This window comes from Branchiostoma floridae, chromosome 3 (genome assembly GCF_000003815.2).
Source record: "Branchiostoma floridae strain S238N-H82 chromosome 3, Bfl_VNyyK, whole genome shotgun sequence".
NCBI classification, from domain to species: domain Eukaryota; kingdom Metazoa; phylum Chordata; class Leptocardii; order Amphioxiformes; family Branchiostomatidae; genus Branchiostoma; species Branchiostoma floridae.
The window spans coordinates 27,074,395-27,091,321 of record NC_049981.1 but is presented as its reverse complement, the minus strand read 5'-3'; the positions used below and the strand labels follow the sequence as shown (position 1 = coordinate 27,091,321).

Sequence of the window (16,927 nt, the reverse complement as noted above, 5' to 3'; positions counted from 1 at the left end):
TCATCATGATTCTTGGTATGCTGATAGCTTAAGCAATGCTTGATACAATTTGATATTGATTAATTGTAAATTGGGACCTTATTTGCATAATTAATTCCGAAATTTTACAAACCAACTCCAAGCATATAATTATAAAATATAATGAAATGAGTAACGCATTTGTCTACAGACACCATTCTACATAACAAACGTACTTTATTTGGCAAAGGTATGTGTTCGTGGAACTCTAGTTAGAACTGCATTAATTATTGTCTCTATTTACTGGTACTATGGACAAAGCAAGCCAACACAACAAGAGGTTGTCCAGCAATGGGTAACTTATTGTTGACTTTCGGGGTCATCAAATGTTAGAGGGCACCGTAGAGGAGAGAGGAAATGTTCACATGTAGGACGTGACAGTTGAGGCAACGTTGCAGACCAATGAAAGATACAACATTTAGTCTTATGAATCTAAACATTTTTCTGCCGGATCCCTGACTAATAGATCCACGATGGCGGAAGGACTGATTTCTGACCTAACATGTGTCTTAGACTTTGAGAAAGAAGCCCGCAAGAAACTTTCTGGCTTCGCCTGGCAGTTCTTCAGCAGGCGGAGGGATGCAGGACAGACGTATCAGGACAATGTTGACGCCTTCAAACGGTAAGGAGAGACTAATACTATCACTTCCGCGAGTCTAAAGAAACCGTACGCCGTGTCTTCAGCGTGGTCTCACTTGCCATCCATTTGTACCCAACGGCAAGAAAACCTGAAAAATAGGTCAAGTGACTTATGTGTACATATGATTTTATTTGTAAAACAATAAGAATGAGATGAATGACGTATAGAGTTATATTTAACACATATAACGTTAAGGGTTTGGAGGAATAACCCACGTACCCAACACTACACGGCTACATTGCAAAAGTCCACACTTATCTAGCAGCTCTGTCACTGAACAGGCCCAGGCCGAGGAAGTAGATCCAATCAGCACCTGACAGAAATTGTGCATCCATCAACCATCAACGAAAATCACACATGCAATGGCAAAGATAATTGAGCCAATATATGATCCGGTGGACGGTCGGAGCAATGGCTAACCGACAATGGCTAGCCTCCTTGGTTAAACATCAATACGTTTATAAACATCAATACGTTTATTTGTTTTAACTGTGACTGTGATCAAATCTTACATTGGTTCGTGGTTTTAGGCAGATAACTTGCCTTAAAGATCAAACCAAAATAAAAAATTAATGTCACGCACACACAAAAAAAAAACACAGTATCGTGTCTCCGCTACACTTGTATGCCTTGCTGGTGCTGGCCCATCTGATACGTCTTTTTGTACGATAACATTTTTTTTCAGATATCGTCTCATCCCCCGTAACCTCCGTGACGTGTCCATCCGGGATACTACAGTCACCGTACTGGGTACCAAGTTAGATTTCCCAGTAGCCATTGCGCCAACAGCCATGCAACGATTGGCTCATCCCGACGCAGAGTTGGCGACCGCAAAAGGTCTGTGACGCTGAATTGCCTTTCTCATATTTTCCCAGCTCGTTTCATTGTTACATTTTTGCATTGTTTGTATTGTTACATTTGTTTCATTTTTCATTATTCACATTTAGCTCGAATTTCTTTCTTTTTTTTCCAGGAGCGGCCTCGGTGAACACGGGGATGGTGTTGAGTTCCTGGGCTAACCACTCCTTAGAGGAGGTTGCTAAAGCGGCTCCGCGGGGGGTCCGCTGGTTCTACCTGTTGTTCTTCAAAGACCGACGTCTCACGAGGCACCTACTGGAGAGGGCACAACGGGCAGGCTACACCGCCATAGTCCTGACAGCCGACCAGCCAAGCTTTTCCTTTTCCCGCCACGAAAAGCCGACCCTACCGCCCGTCCTTGTAAGGTAGCTATTGTCTGTATGTACAGACGAACCAACTTAAGAAACCTAGTTTCGATCTGTTTTTGTATTGAAGTATGAAGTTCATTTAGAATATTTATGTTTATATTTGTTTAAAAGATCTCCAATAGTGAGTATATGTTACATACATTACACTAGTATTCTTGGAGTCATGATAATTATAAATATGCACATCATACTACCAAACAACCTATTAAAACATTAACGATACCTACACTTACAATAACACTTAAAGCACCCGTAACCTAAGATATAAATCAGCGTATTCAAAATGTATACATAGCTAAATTCGAGGCCCCTGGCCTACCTTAGTTTTTAAACTATGAGAACAATATGATATTTGGTTTAGGATGGTGCGATTTCTGAGGTCCACTGTAGAGCATTATGAAGTGATTTTGTAGAGGATTCCGACAACGGACAACGATTACGAAATAATTTTAGTATAAAGCATAATGCAACACAAAAATATGTGTCATATACAATATCACGGATTATAGACTAACGACGTTCCCTTACGTTTCACCATGAGGAAAATATATCATCTGATCTATTTTTGCTAAACGTTCTCCTACAGAGTACAGTTTATATAAGTCAATTAATGTGCATGTATTTTCAGCATTTCTGAGTGCATTTTCTCCTGTCGGTACATTTTATTGTCAGATATCCCAACGCGTACTACGCGGGAGATCCCGTCGGGTTGGTCGGGACAGTCGAAGTCGAAGAGCACCTCAGAGCGACGGTAAAGGTGCCCGGGACGTGGGAGGACGTGGGGTGGGTCAGGAAGAACACCAAGCTTCCTGTGGTCCTGAAAGGCATTCTCTCAGGTAGGAGAAACTCCGTGCAGAGATCTAGAAACACCTGAATGGTAAGTCTACACATGGCAGCTGCCGAGTCTTGTTTACGGAGAGGACGAAAGAAACTCGGCTGCGGTAATTGGGTTGGATAACAGGCTATTGAAGGGCTAAATGACTGTCGGTTTCTTGCTCTATCTCTCAAATTGCTACTGAGAAAAAAATTCTCGTGGCTTGGGTGTTGGATTTATGTTGGCTGTGTGAAGCAGAATCGAACAATAATTTCCAACACAAAAATTTGAATTACCCAAATTTTTGACCGTCTCTGGTGAGGGATGTTTCGATGTAAATGGCTTTTTCCACTACTAAAAGTTTGGTTCTTTGTCCAACATTCTTACTTTGCATCTTATCGTTGTTATACATTTTGTACACATTTGACACCGACATTTACCGCAGCTGAAGACGCCAGGACAGCTGTGAATCTAGGGGTAGACGCCGTCTATGTGTCGAACCACGGCGGGAGGCAGATGGACGGTTTACCCGCCACAGTGAGTAGAGTTATCCGTCGATAGCCCGATCCCGTGACTCTCCCCATTTTAAGACTTCTGTAGAAATGTAAGCAAAACAATGACCGAGAAAATGGCGGACGCACTCAGCACTTGTGAGGGATCAGCATCTTATCGATCTGTAAATCATGACAGGCAGTTAGATCAGTCTATACATGTATGTTTCATTTACAAAATAAAGTAATAATACCTTTTGGCAAAAATGACTCTCCAAAATAGGTAGTCAACCCTAACAACATGTGGTTATATTTTAGAATTAGCGTTGGCATTAGAATAGAATATGCTATATCACTCTTCATTCACTGTGTTTGTCCCGTTGCTTGCAATTAGTCTTAGGGAAAGAACTTGAAAAAAACTTTCTTGTCCAATTCATATTTCAATACATACATATGACATAAGACAACAACAAGAGGAGCCACTTTTCCCTTTGCCTACCAGATAGACGTCCTGCCCGACATCGTCCGTGCTGTGGACGGTAAGGCGGAGGTTTACCTGGACGGAGGGGTCCGGACTGGGACGGACGTGCTGAAGGCCTTGTCGCTGGGGGCCAGATGTGTGTTCATCGGCAGGCCCGCACTCTGGGGTTTGGCATGTAATGTAAGTATGGCAAACACAGATCTATACTTGAATGAATGAATGAATGAATGGTTTATTTGTTGCACAACACAACTTCAGTAAAAACATTTGGCAGCCAATTGGCTGAATTGCACGTTTTTTTCCATCAAATCCTTAATACATCGAGTTAAAGACTATCTGATGAATAACACTTATACACACTAAAACTAAGTATCTTTTAAAACTTTATATAAATATATCATGTATAGGCAAGAAGAGACGGAAACATACATTAATTTTGTGATTAGAACATTCCAAGTCTACTATTGTTTAGCTATGTTTGTTTAACAGTCTTACTAAGAATGGAAGGGGGGAGTTTCTGTAACGGTTGGTTCTGCATCTTACTGTTTTGAACAAGTCCGAGTTTCTCGTGGATCTACCATGGATCTCACCAGCCCTTGGCGGGAGCAATGAGGGGTCGAGCTTCTTGGCGAATTTCAAGCACAAGTCAATCCTTCTTTTTTTAAGTGTCTGAAGGTTTGTGGTCAGAAGCGCAGTCTCGTAGTCTATGTAATGTTCCCCGAGGATAGTCCGCAGTGCTCTTTTCTGGACTCTTTCCAGACGTACTTTACTTTACTTATACTTCCTTTATGTACTCTCTCACACCAACATTACAATAGCAAATGCAAATAAAAAAAAAATAGACTGCGATCCCTGTTTATTTGATCGCTCAGCAAAATCGAGTTCAGCAACCTATAGATTAATGCTTTCTTCCTGTGCAGGGTGCAGAAGGAGTCGGGCAGGTTTTACGGGTTCTACGAGACGAATTTAGTCTGGCCATGGCGAGGGCAGGTAGGAACAGTGAATTTCGAATCCCTTTTTCCCTTTGTCCCTTCATGGTCTGTAGTCACAAGTCACAAGTCTTTCTGGACGTTGTAAAATGTTGATACAAGAAGATTTTCGCGTAATTTTCCGTGTTTACTGTTGTTGTTGTTTTCTTTCCCGCTAAGTAAGCGTCTGGTTACTTTCAGGATGTGCCAAAGTAGCCGACATCACTTCATCGCTTGTACTTCACGAATCATACTATTCATCTAGACAACTCCGTCATCCCAGAGCGATCAACGACAAGAAACTGAAATCGAAATACTGATTAAAGCAACGTTGCTCCGTCATGTGGGATGTTTTCAACTTTCTGAAGTTGGTCGCTGTTGAGAATTTCATTTGATTTCAAAACAAGATAGATAAGCATCAAGGCTTTAATTGCATGTACTGATAGTTCATGCAAATTTTCCTCATTTACATATTTAATGTTCAGTGATGTTCACCTAAAAATAACTTTAAATGCCACAAGTAAGACATTCCCGCCATTTACCACAACATATGACATTTTCTAATTGATCATGCAAATTAGGTCTTTATTTACATAATATTTATCTATCAATATTTTTTCTCTCTCAGTTAAAAAAAGTCACATGTTGCAATAGTCCTATAAAGAAACAGAGCGGTTTCCTCATTAATTACGAAATTAGATTCCAATTTGCATAATCAATATCTATCTATATGAAGCATCACTTAAGCTATCTACATATCAAAAATCATGACGTTCCATGGAATCATGGAATTCCATTTCAAAGTCTGACACTCAACCAGCTCCTGCAGTTCCATGGGGTCCAAACATACACCACTAACTCTCGTCCCCAAGAGCTGTCTACCACTTAAAAACTATGACCACAGCATGTCCAGAACTTGAGAAATCAAACCGGAAGTTCCGCTGCAGAACCGTAACAAGCCGCTAGGAGCCCAAAAATGTAACTGTTTCTAGGTGTCATCAAGGCCTACCCACATACAAAATATCAATACAATCAATCCATGCGTTTTCGACTTGTGCTGATCCTACACACACACACACACACACACACACACACAAACACAAACACACACACACACACACACACACACACACACACACAAACGCTACGCAAAATATAACCTAGTATTAGTAATTCGGGCAGCCATGCAACGTTAATCAACATATGATCAAGCTGACCAGAAATATCCGGAGGCACGCTGAGGTAAACACAATTGAACACGCAAAAGAAAGTCCCCGGGCCGCGGGACTTCCCCTTTCCAGGGGAATATTACCCGACGTTGTGCAGGCGCGCGGGCTCATCAAGGCTGTCCGTTTGACCCATTCTGGCAAAGTCCTATTAGTAGTACAGATTTGACAAGTTGCAAGGTAAGTTGTAAGTCATCATAGCAGAATTTAACGTTGAGCAAGAAGTGACGAAAAGGCTAACTTCCCCTGTAGCCGACAGTCAGTTATTATTTGTCCAGTCCAGGCTTCATTCGTGCAAGGCGGGTCGTAACATTCAGCACAACGTCTCCAATTCTAGTATTTTCTTGGTCTTACATAGCTCATTAACAGGTTCATTTTTGGCAACACATATAGTGCGTTTTACCTTTGCCCAAGAATTGACAAAGACATGGTCTTATCAACTGGCAAATCTACTTGCCTCAGCGGTACTGAGCTTACGTAACACATCCAATATGGCGAAAGTCTGCTAGGTACTGTACTAGGCAAACAATCCTGGACAGTTTCGGCTCGGTGACACGGTGCAAAAAAATTCAATCTGTCAGATACTACGAGGAACACTAAAGCCAACTCCACAAACTTGCTCCACAAAACTCCACAAATTTCTTGGTATAATACACATATCTTGATTTCCTGGACAATAGTACGTATCCAAAGCATCATCTTGGGGCCGTGCATTTAGGCTAGGTGGGTCTGCCTACTCTGGGATGGGTCAGTGGAGTACGTACATGTAACTTACAATTATGCGCAGTCGGACACAGTCACTTCATGTCACTCATACCGGTATTTAAAGTAGGCTAAATACTTTGCATGGTTTGCATGCACAATACATTGCCTTAACGTTGACCTGTCAGTAACGACATTACGAAACTAGAGTTACACGCCCTCGTACCTTCGCCAACTTTTCGAGTGAAGTGTTTATAAATCTTTCCATTACATTATGCAAATAAGGTCCTGATTTACATAATTTGTCTCGATTGATCATGTTCTCTGCTCAAGAGGCATAAGTAAAAAAATCCTGGCAAAGAAAGCCATTTTAGTGTTTCCTCACTAACCATGTAAATATTAAACTAATTTGGATGATTTATGTGTAATAATGTTAACCTTCACCAAGCTTCGTGATGTTTTGTGAAACGCCCATCATTTACCACTAGTGCTATAGAATTGATAATTTCTCATTAATTATGCAAATGAGGCAATCATTTGCATAATTAATATCTGTTGATATGTAACTGAGAAAGAGCGAAATGTCAACAGATATTAATTATGCAAACGATTACCTCATTTGCATAATTAATATCTATTGACATTTCTCTCTTTCTCAGTTACATACGTGACAAGTTTGAAAGATCTATCATGGAATGCAATGGGTTTATAAACTTTCTTCATTAATCATGCAAATTAGCTGTTGATTTTCATACTCATTAAGTCATCACTTTCTACATACCAAAAATCATGACGATCCGTCAACACATTCTCGAGTTATTCTCGTCCAAAGTTTGAAAGGAAATCGGTGCCTGCAGTTCCAAATAAGCCAATATCAAAGATAAAAAAAGTTCCTTTAGCAAGCTGCTAGGCCCATTATCGAACTTGACCGTACTTACCTACCAAATATCATCAGGATCCAACCAAGGCTTCTCGATTTATAACAAACACGCTCAAAACATAACCTTCTGGCGAAGGTAGTAATAATTAGGTCACCATACGTACGTCATTACGCTGTATGTTAACAACAGTGATGTACGTGCACGTACTTAAGTGTATCGCGGACTGTCGTGTCATCGATATCAGCACTGGAGAAAAGTGGAGAAACACAACAAGAAAATATATACAAGATAAAGTTTGCATTAATCATTTCGCACTTTGGAGAGCGATCATTTTGGTTATTTGGATTGCGACAATAGAGATAGATAAAAAATGTGACTCGCATCGATCTACCACTATATCATAGTGAGTCACATTCTGCTGGCCAATGAATCTGTGCCAAGACGACCATACTCGCTCGACCGATGAGTTTGCTCGGGCCTATCGGGGTCAGTGTCCAACGTGACCCCGTGTGTACATAGTAAACCCCGTGTTTCATCAAATTTCAGCAACATCACTGTAATTTTTCATGTTATGTGTTACTATATATATATTTGTTAGTATGAATCTACGACAAGTTTCTTTTACCCTGTATACTCGCATATCGATATCAGTGTATACTCTATCTGATCATATTATTGTCAAATCTTTAACTTTGTTGATTCATATCAGGTATGTTTGAGACTATTGCTTGCCTGTGATTTGCTTTGTGATTTACTCGTTAGGGTTTCATTCGTCTTAATTTAATTAGTTCTACACGAGACATGACCACATGCATCGTGGTTGGTGCCATGCGCCGACATGACCGCCATAAGGTGATGAATAAAGTTCAAAGTTAAAAGTTCAAAGTACTCTTTTTTTTCTATAGTGAGTCAGGGAAAGTCCCTGACTCACAAGTTGGATCGATAGAATTTTCCGCACAGTTGCGTATGTGCTTCTGTGGCACAAGCTAGCTGTATCTAAGCAGAGGAAAGGAAACACAGGACTCCCAGGTCCCTAAAGGTAAGACGTGTAGCCAATAACGTAATAATGAACATTCCTAGCAAAGGTTACGTGTGGTCAACTTCCATGTTTGCTTTTTGAACAAACAAGGACACACAGCATCGGTCTTGGCTGTGCCATTAAGGGTTGTAGGTTTAGTCCTTCGCCCTTGTTGATTTTGACTTTTTTTCAGCCAAATACTAGTAGATCCTACATATATTTTTACATATGTCTATATTTACAGTTGTTTGTGATTACACCACCCGACTAACTGGTCTAGTCCGTAAAAATAGAAAACCATAGCGGTTGGGTTGACAGGCATTACACTAGATAAAGACTTTCAGGTCACTAGAAAGTGAAAGAACACTTGAAGGGGAAGTTCCATCTTGCTTGTTAACTCTTACTTAACTGTTGGGATTCCCCATTCAACATGGTCAACATGTTACGTTAAATTGCTAAGGTGTAACTTACACAGCTCTTTGAGTAAAGTTTGACGCCTTGTTGACACGGGACGGGTTTTGTGTAGTGTTGTATGACCGGATTGTTATTGGAAAATAATTAATAGCTATCCAGTTACCGTAACGGCGCTTTTGCACCAAGTTGTTGTTCACGTCTTACGGAGCGCCAGTGCATACATTTATTCTGAAACATCGTGCAAGCTACACCGTTGTTTGGGTGACGTGCCATTGTGCAATATCTCTCCAATCTCCATTAGTTTCATGACGCATACAATTTGCATGTCAGGACACGTCTACCGTGGAAACTTCGTATCATTGGACGTAAAGCAATTCGTTTGACTTACTATGTGGAGAGCATGCACTTGACACTGTTTGGAATATGGGATTTGAGAAGTGTGTAGGTTGGCATAAGAGAGGCAATACTCGTAGATGAATCATTTCGGACTAGAAACATTACTTATATGTGAAGTTGAAATGTCTCTAGCGCGATCTTACATTGTAATTAACAGGTGTACTGATACCATGTCTAAAAATTATAATTATCTATCTAACGTTATCTATGTGTGCGTACCTATGTGTGTGTGTGTGTGTGTGTGTGTGTGTGTGTGTGTGTTCATGTACGCTCGACTAAACTTCATGCTGTTGTACTTTTTGTATCACCTTTTCAGAGGTGCCACCGGTGTGCCGATTTCCTCGGTTGATCTTCACAACTTGCTTCAGCGGAAAAGGCAATGAAATTTTCAAAGAGTGAAGAAGATAAAATCATGTATGCTGTTGTCCTATTTCCAAGAATTTTGCACCAAATAGAAAAAGAAATTTCGTGTGTATCCTTTCGTTTCCCAAACAGGGGGATCTTGAGGTTGGATTGCCTTGTGCAGTAGATTTTCAGAGATAACTTTCTACCGACTGTCCTATTACTAGTACTTGGTCGGTGTAGCTGTCTCTCGATATCCTCAAAATAACAACGCATCCTTAGATTTTAAATATCTCAATTATTACTCGAAGATGGTGTTGGGTCAAGGCTCGGACGGAAGACCGGTCACACCCAATCAGCCAAATCAGAGGCAATCTAACCCTGGCAATCCCTACAGCAAGGCGTCTTTAAATGGATGTCCAATCGGTCAGCCCGCAAACATGGACATACACGATAGACACTCTTTAATCACAAAGCATCGTAATGGCAGAGAAGATGGCAAATTCGTCAAGAATCCTGAAGGCAGTCCTGTGCATGGAACAGGTGCAGGTCCACACATGGCACATGGAAATGGCGTCGACGCTGGACAGATGGCATATAGATTGGCTCCCAAGTTTGATAATGCATTAAGTGAAGTACCGAAACACTCAAACAGCTCTAAAGGTAACCACGAAACAGACGCAGTGGACGGAGGAAGGACATACGACAGATCTGACCATCCTGGCAGGCGAACAGAAACCACGAGAGTTACAGCAAGTTCAAACTATTACCAGACAAGAAATCTTAACACAGAGAGAGATCGGCTTAGCACGTACTTTGACTGGCCACAAGGTGTCCCCGTGACACCAGAAGAGCTTGCGAGGCAAGGTTTCTTTTATCTCGGCCACGAAGACAGGGTAGAGTGTGCGTTCTGTGGAGGTGTTCTTCACCAGTGGGAGGCGGGTGACGATCCATTCATAGAGCATCGGCGACACTACCCACACTGCCCCTTCGCTAACGGAGAAGCGACTGCAAACGTTCCACTTGGAGCGACATCGCCACCAACGGGTAGACCTGGTACAGCTCAAGCAGTCGTTAGCAGCCCGAGTCATCAACCACCTTCAAGTTCAACACCGGCGCTGGTCACTTCTGGTCAAGTGGAACCTCATAGGGCCGGATCCAGAAATACATCAGTATTTGCTTTGCCAGTTGGGACGGAGTGGCCAAAACAACCAGATTTCGCGGACGAGCAAAGTCGACTGTCCACCTTTCACAACTGGCCGAGATATTCTCCCATGTCACCTCTGAGGCTGGTACGGGCAGGCTTCCTATACACCTGTAAGTATTTCTAATATACGTAGTTTTCTAGACAGTATAAGGTGTGGCACTGCTGCTCAAATTCATGAAAATTTACATTTACTTTCGTCATTTTCGACGTTCAGCGAAATGTCCCGTTTATAATTATGAGGAAGCTTCAAGCGTCAAACCTCTGCACCTGAAAGAACCCAACACACTTCTCAAGAAGAGTGGGATTCACCCGGTGTGCTTGGCCAAATACAAAGCTGTAGTGAGGCCGCATTATATTTATACACAAAGTATTTTCAGAAATGTGGGTCTCATTTCATTTCATTTGATCATGATTCCACCAGTGTTAATTTGTTGGTTCGATTGTTTGTTTGTTAAATATTAATCCACTCTACCCAATCAATTCAATATACTCTACGAAAGAAATTGGCTAAAATTCACATCCGACTCAAGGATTTTTCGCTAACCCTTGTATTTGCGCCGGACCTACTCCGCAGACGTTGCCGACCATGTCCGCTGTTACTGGTGTGACGGCGGCCTGAAGGACTGGCAGCAGGACGATGACCCCTGGGAGGAGCATGCGCGCTGGTACGGGTCTGAGTGCGGCTACGTCATCATGAACAAGGGCATGGACTACATTCGGGAAGTCAGGACACGCCGTCCTCCCGTCGTGCAACAGGTTGGTCTTCACTTTAAAAAAAACGACCAAAGAAAAATAAAATATCTTATTGTAAAGTCAAGCCAATGGGAATCACGTTCTTGTAATAAAAACGAGCCATGATAATATTTATTCTTTTGCAACAAAATCTCTACTTTTGTTTTACACAGCCACAGTTTCGGTGGGGTGTGGAAGCAGGTATCGTACAAAGTGTTCTCGACATGGGATTCGATGAGAACAGGGTACAAGCTGTCATTCAAAACTACTGGCAGCGGTACAACAGACCATTTACAACGGCAACAGAACTTCTGAATGCACTCCTGCCACAAGAGGAGGTTCCATTCTATCCACCGAATGAGGAAGAAGAGCCGCCCTTCACTTTTCAAAATGCCCCTGTTTTCTCATCCCCTGCACCAGCCCCTAGTCCTAGACCAGTGGACGGTAAGGCTTTGAAGTTTTACTTGACAATTAGATACGTATCATGGAAAAAAACTTGTCTCCACAAATATTAGAGTATTCAATTCAACCAAAATTCCCAATAGTTTTCCATTTTTGAACCAACGACTGTGCGTTATATGGCTGGACAATTCGAAGTCGTGTTGAGTTTGCTGAGTATTATTTCATTATACTGTACTTAAGTAGTCGTTATCTCGTCAACTTACAGAACAACCTCTGGACCCTGAGACGATGGAAAGGGAGCTCCGGCGGCTCCGTGAAGAGAGGCAGTGCAAGGTGTGTCTGTCTGCAGACGCCTGCATGGTGTTCATCCCGTGCGGACATCTCTGCTGTTGCGAACATTGCGCCAACATGCTGAGGATGAGAGGACGCCGCTGCCCGCTCTGTAGAGCTCTCTTCCAGAGGGTTCAGCGCGCTTTTCTTGCATGATTGTTACAATTGATTGAAAAAGTTTACAAAATGTGACAACCTGGGCATGCAGCAGACAGTACTGCATTGAATACGCAAGAATCCTTTCTGCCCATTATTGAGTTCTGACGCCGCGGAACACTGAAGATAACATGCGGGGGGCGGACACGGTCGGATTGGATCAAAGATAATTGCTGTACGGTTTGTGCTAAGAGCACATATTGATGAAGGCTATTTTGCAAAGTTGGTGAAACATAATATGAACATATGATACAGCAATTAAAGCATTGACTAATAGTTTATAAAACCTTTGAATTGGGATGAAAATACTGACAGGATTGCGCAAAATATTTGTCTCCGACGTACGTTTTTAATTGTTGCAGTTGATGCGTACGTCGCTAGATGCCTCCAGTAACCAATGCAACATTGACTTCACATTTTTTACAAATAACCAAATTTAAATACACAACGTTAACAACAACATTGCTTAAAATCAACTAATTTTCTTTCCAACAAACGTGGAAGGGACATTCAGTTTTCTCTTACATGTGCATGTATGCTGTTCTTCCCTTGTCCTGTTGAAGGACATGATATACGCTATAGGATTCAATTTTTGAAAAAAAAAAACTAATACTTCCAATATGAGGGATTATATGCATCACAATATACCTGTGCTGTGGGACTTTTATATGTAAATACCAAAGTTCAACATCCTGAAAACATACTTGCTACTTGTGATGGGCATCTGTAGTCCCTGTCAAAAGAAGGAATATATACGCTGTGTTAAGTCTCCTAGCCTTATACTATACAGTTGTATGGTGTATGATTGCCATCCATTTACATAAATCAAAGCCTGTGATAATACTACATGTAATAAATGCTAGAACTTTGTCACATTTATATACTAAATGAAAATATCTTGCAACATCCTAATTTGAAGTGTCTTTGTCAAACAACAAAACTTCATGTGTTTTATTAAATTTATTCAATACATTGTAAACTACATATAGTTCTCAATATTGTCATCTTTAAATACACAACAAGATAGATACACATCTCTAATAATTTAAAGCTGGAAGAAAACAGCTTTTAATTAAAGAATAATATGTCTTCAAGCCTGTAACATATAAAGTACTGACTGAAAAAAAGAGAAGTCAGGCATAAGTATACACCTATGGCAGCATACATTTTGTAAATTGTGAATGATATAATGAACATAATATTGTGCTTTATTGATACTTTAATACATCTTGTAAAAAGTTGTTTTCATATTAAATTTCTGTAGAGAATTTCATCAGTAAGACTTGGTATACAATGTCTTTATTGCCACCAAGGTATTATTATTGCAAGTACACAATTACATGTATCATTTAAATAATCCAACTCTATGGCAACTTCTCTAATTCATCACAATATGATAGGTCATATTTTAACGTAATTGATATGCATTAATTTGACAAAATTGAAAGCTACAATACATTGGTGCATAGCTGTTTAAAATATTTAAATACTCAAAAGGACAAAATACAATACAATTTATGGATGATATTGGAGTAAAAACATTTTGTCTACATGTAAGTTGTAGCTGCAAGTCAAAGTATACAAGTCAGGTGGTGGGATTGAATATAGAAAAGCAGCGATTAGTTTTTAACACCACAAAAAATCTTCAACAATAATGCTTCTTTAGATGATTGTCGACTGAAATATACATTTTTGAAACAAGCAAAGCACAATCTGTCAAACATATTTACCTGAGTCTTTTATATCAGTTGGACAAACTACACATAAGTAAACTAAGGAGAATGTTGTCTGATACATATATTTAATATTTGCCTTGTTTGTAATATTTATACCACATACATGCAGCTTTTAATTTCCACCCTATTCTTATACCTCCAAAAGATTAGATAGAATAGATAGTTAATGCACATTTATTTGTTTGTTACATTATATACCGATTAACCCAAAGATGGAGAGTCTGGAACTACTGAACCTGTAGGTGAAAACAGGTAGTTTCTACATGTACCCTTAAGCTTTAATTATTAATTAATACTGTTCAAACCAAATAATTAAACCAAATATTAGAGAGAAACCTGAACTAGCCCATTCTTACACACTTTCACTCACTATTTGACTAGCTCAGATGCAGTGTGTGTGACCTAGCAACTTTATACTATCTGAACCAACTACAGGACACAACTGGGACCCCCCCACCCCCCACCCCCAGACGTGAAATGGTAAAGGATGCCTCAGCAAACACACCCTCGCTCTTTTTATGGAGCAAAAACTACACAATCATGTAGAAAAAGCTTGACACTGCATGATGCTGTGAGTTTCAACACTTATTAACATATATTTCCAGTTATACACATATAATGCATCGCAGATTCCCTGACTATTCCAAAGCATTGAGGTTCATGGTGGGACATCCTATCACTAGTGCCCCCTACTGATTTATTTCAGAACTGCAGGAAGCTCAACGCTGGTATTCTATCAGAACACTCAAGCAGTGTCTATCTGTATCCTGTAGAGATCACAAGTCATTGTTCCGGATGAATCTGTTTCCTTCAGAATGCCGTCCGTGGTACACATACCTGCATCTCCCAAAGGTTCCTACAGTGGCAGAATAAGTATTTATTAAAGGTCTCATTTCTGTATTACTTCAAGTCTATAATCAGAAGGAATCAACGTTGTATACTTGGGCTCTCAAACTGCATGTGTTTAGGTTGATCATTACCTTTCATCAATCCCACAATGTGAAAAGGAAGCTTGACATAAAAGCTTGTTTATCACTGCCAGGATTAGGTTGGAAAGTTTTGGAGTTTGGACTATCCTTAAACCGTGACCAAGGCTGCTCCATCTTCCACATCTGCCAAGGTCATGATGTGAGGATCAGAGATGATGACAGATAGCAGATGCCATCTGAAAGCTTGTGAGTATTAGTCTTAATTTTCCTGGATTTTTTTGGACAACTTGTGTCATGTGGTAAAGAAGACCATTTACTGATATAAATTATGTCTATCACTATGTCTATGGAGCTAATATATGAGCTGGTCAATGTCAGTTGTAAATCATAACAGAACATTGAATGGACGACATCGGCACTCTTCAGCAAGGAACTTACTAGTACATCATTGCCACAAATCACGTCCATTTTTTGTCATCACTGAAGAAGGGAAACCTCACTCTTGCAATCATAAAGCCAGTTGCAAGGTGGTGCTTTTGATACATCTACTGTTACCCTTTGTTGCTTGACAGAGCGTTCTGTTGAGTTTTGCATTTACTTTATATTTATATATACAAAATAATAGTACCAGTTGTAAATACTTTCACTGCAACTTAATCCAACCTGAATCTAAATAATAGTGCTGCTGACTGTGTGCATTGCAAATGCGTGGTCTTAAAACAATTCACCTGGCAAAATAACAATTTCTTTTACCTGTATGTTCCAATCAACAATGACATTAGAAGAGAACAATAGCTCAGATTTAGTTCCTGATATTGATTATTTGACTTACCAATGCACCAATACTTAACAAACTCACACATAAACTTACCAGTGTACCAGCACTAGTTACCTACATGTAGTAAGAAGCACATTACAGTAACTTACCAGTGTACCAGTACTAGTTTACCTAGTAGGTAATACATTGACTTACCAGTGTACCAGTACTAGTTACCTGCCGGTAGTAGTAGTAGGTAGTATATTGACTTACCAGTTTACCAGTACTAGTTACCTACCGGTAGTAGTAGTAGGTAGTACATTGACTTACCAGTGTACCAGTACTAGTTACCTACCGGTAGTAGTAGGTAGTACATTGACTTACCAGTGTTCCAGTACTAGTTACCTGCCAGTAGTAGTAGTAGGTAGTATATTGACTTACCAGTGTACCAGTACTAGTTACCTACCGGAAGTAGTAGTAGGTAGTGTATTGACTTACCAGTGTACCAGTACTAGTTACCTACCGGAAGTAGTAGTAGGTAGTGTATTGACTTACCAGTGTACCAGTACTAGCTACCTACCGGTAGAAGTAGTAGGTAGTATATTGACTTACCAGTGTACCAGTACTAGTTTACCTATCGGTAGTAGTAGTAGGTAGTATATTGACTTACCAGTATACCAGTACTAGTTACCTATCAGTAGTAGTAGTAGGTAGTATATTGACTTACCGGTTTACCAGTGCTAGTTACCTATCAGTAGTAGTAGTAGGTAGTATATTGACTTACCAGTGTACCAGTACTAGTCACCACATTAACTGTAAAAAAAGCTGTACCTTGGTGCTTCCCTTCAGCTTGGGAAGAGGTAGGAAGAGGCGAGTATGCTGATGGGGGGGACTCTCCTGATGTGTCGTCAAACTGGGGATAAAAAACAACAGATTATACTCGATAGCTCATTCACAGGTAATCAAAGGTCAATGAATCTGTTTTGTCTTTTCATCACAGGACAGTAAACACTGTGAAAGAAAACCACTCAGGGACTGATCAAATCTCATCTATGTAGACA

At 40.4% G+C, this 16,927-nt stretch overlaps 3 protein-coding genes across 4 annotated transcripts in view; 2 read left to right on the top strand and 1 right to left on the bottom strand.

Annotated features, from left to right (window-relative positions):
* The first annotated feature begins 238 nt into the window (after positions 1–238).
* On the top strand, positions 239–4,997 carry LOC118410719 (hydroxyacid oxidase 1-like). The gene is made up of 8 exons (XM_035812490.1): positions 239–640; positions 1,344–1,495; positions 1,632–1,881; positions 2,557–2,720; positions 3,144–3,235; positions 3,692–3,850; positions 4,591–4,660; positions 4,840–4,997. Exons 1-8 carry the CDS (start codon positions 492–494, stop codon positions 4,956–4,958), a joined length of 1,155 nt encoding a protein of 384 aa, XP_035668383.1. The 5' UTR covers positions 239–491; the 3' UTR covers positions 4,959–4,997.
* Positions 4,998–8,410: 3,413 nt separating this feature from the next.
* Positions 8,411–13,428, top strand: LOC118411791 (baculoviral IAP repeat-containing protein 7-B-like). Its single transcript, XM_035814278.1, has 5 exons — positions 8,411–8,486; positions 9,592–10,942; positions 11,377–11,580; positions 11,730–12,000; positions 12,224–13,428. Exons 2-5 carry the CDS (start codon positions 9,929–9,931, stop codon positions 12,442–12,444), a joined length of 1,710 nt encoding a protein of 569 aa, XP_035670171.1. The 5' UTR covers positions 8,411–8,486; positions 9,592–9,928; the 3' UTR covers positions 12,445–13,428.
* Positions 13,386–16,927, bottom strand: part of LOC118411294 (leucine-rich melanocyte differentiation-associated protein-like) — a 66,078-nt gene continuing 62,536 nt past the window's right edge. The window contains exons 7-8 of one of the 2 annotated variants that reach the window (XM_035813477.1): positions 16,698–16,779; positions 13,386–15,036 (exon numbers count right to left, since the gene is read on the bottom strand). In XM_035813477.1, coding sequence (XP_035669370.1) covers positions 14,957–15,036; positions 16,698–16,779 — 162 coding nt within the window. In that variant the 3' untranslated portion in view covers positions 13,386–14,956. The remainder of the gene's footprint in view (positions 15,037–16,697; positions 16,780–16,927) is intronic. The other variant, XM_035813478.1, reaches the window with a different exon arrangement.

What these genes read in the sequence shown, in the direction of transcription:
- LOC118410719 (XM_035812490.1), top strand. Translation starts at nt 492, where the DNA reads ATGGCGGAAGGACTGATTTCTGACCTAACATGTGTCTTAGACTTTGAG. An exon ending in TGGACGGTTTACCCGCCACA is followed by an intron (nt 3,236 to 3,691) that starts GTGAGTAGAGTT and finishes TTTGCCTACCAG; the next exon opens with ATAGACGTCCTGCCCGACAT. An exon ending in TCTGGGGTTTGGCATGTAAT is followed by an intron (nt 3,851 to 4,590) that starts GTAAGTATGGCA and finishes CTTCCTGTGCAG; the next exon opens with GGTGCAGAAGGAGTCGGGCA.
- LOC118411791 (XM_035814278.1), top strand. Translation starts at nt 9,929, where the DNA reads ATGGTGTTGGGTCAAGGCTCGGACGGAAGACCGGTCACACCCAATCAG. An exon ending in TCCTATACACCTGTAAGTAT is followed by an intron (nt 10,943 to 11,376) that starts TTCTAATATACG and finishes TAACCCTTGTAT; the next exon opens with TTGCGCCGGACCTACTCCGC. An exon ending in GTCCTCCCGTCGTGCAACAG is followed by an intron (nt 11,581 to 11,729) that starts GTTGGTCTTCAC and finishes TGTTTTACACAG; the next exon opens with CCACAGTTTCGGTGGGGTGT.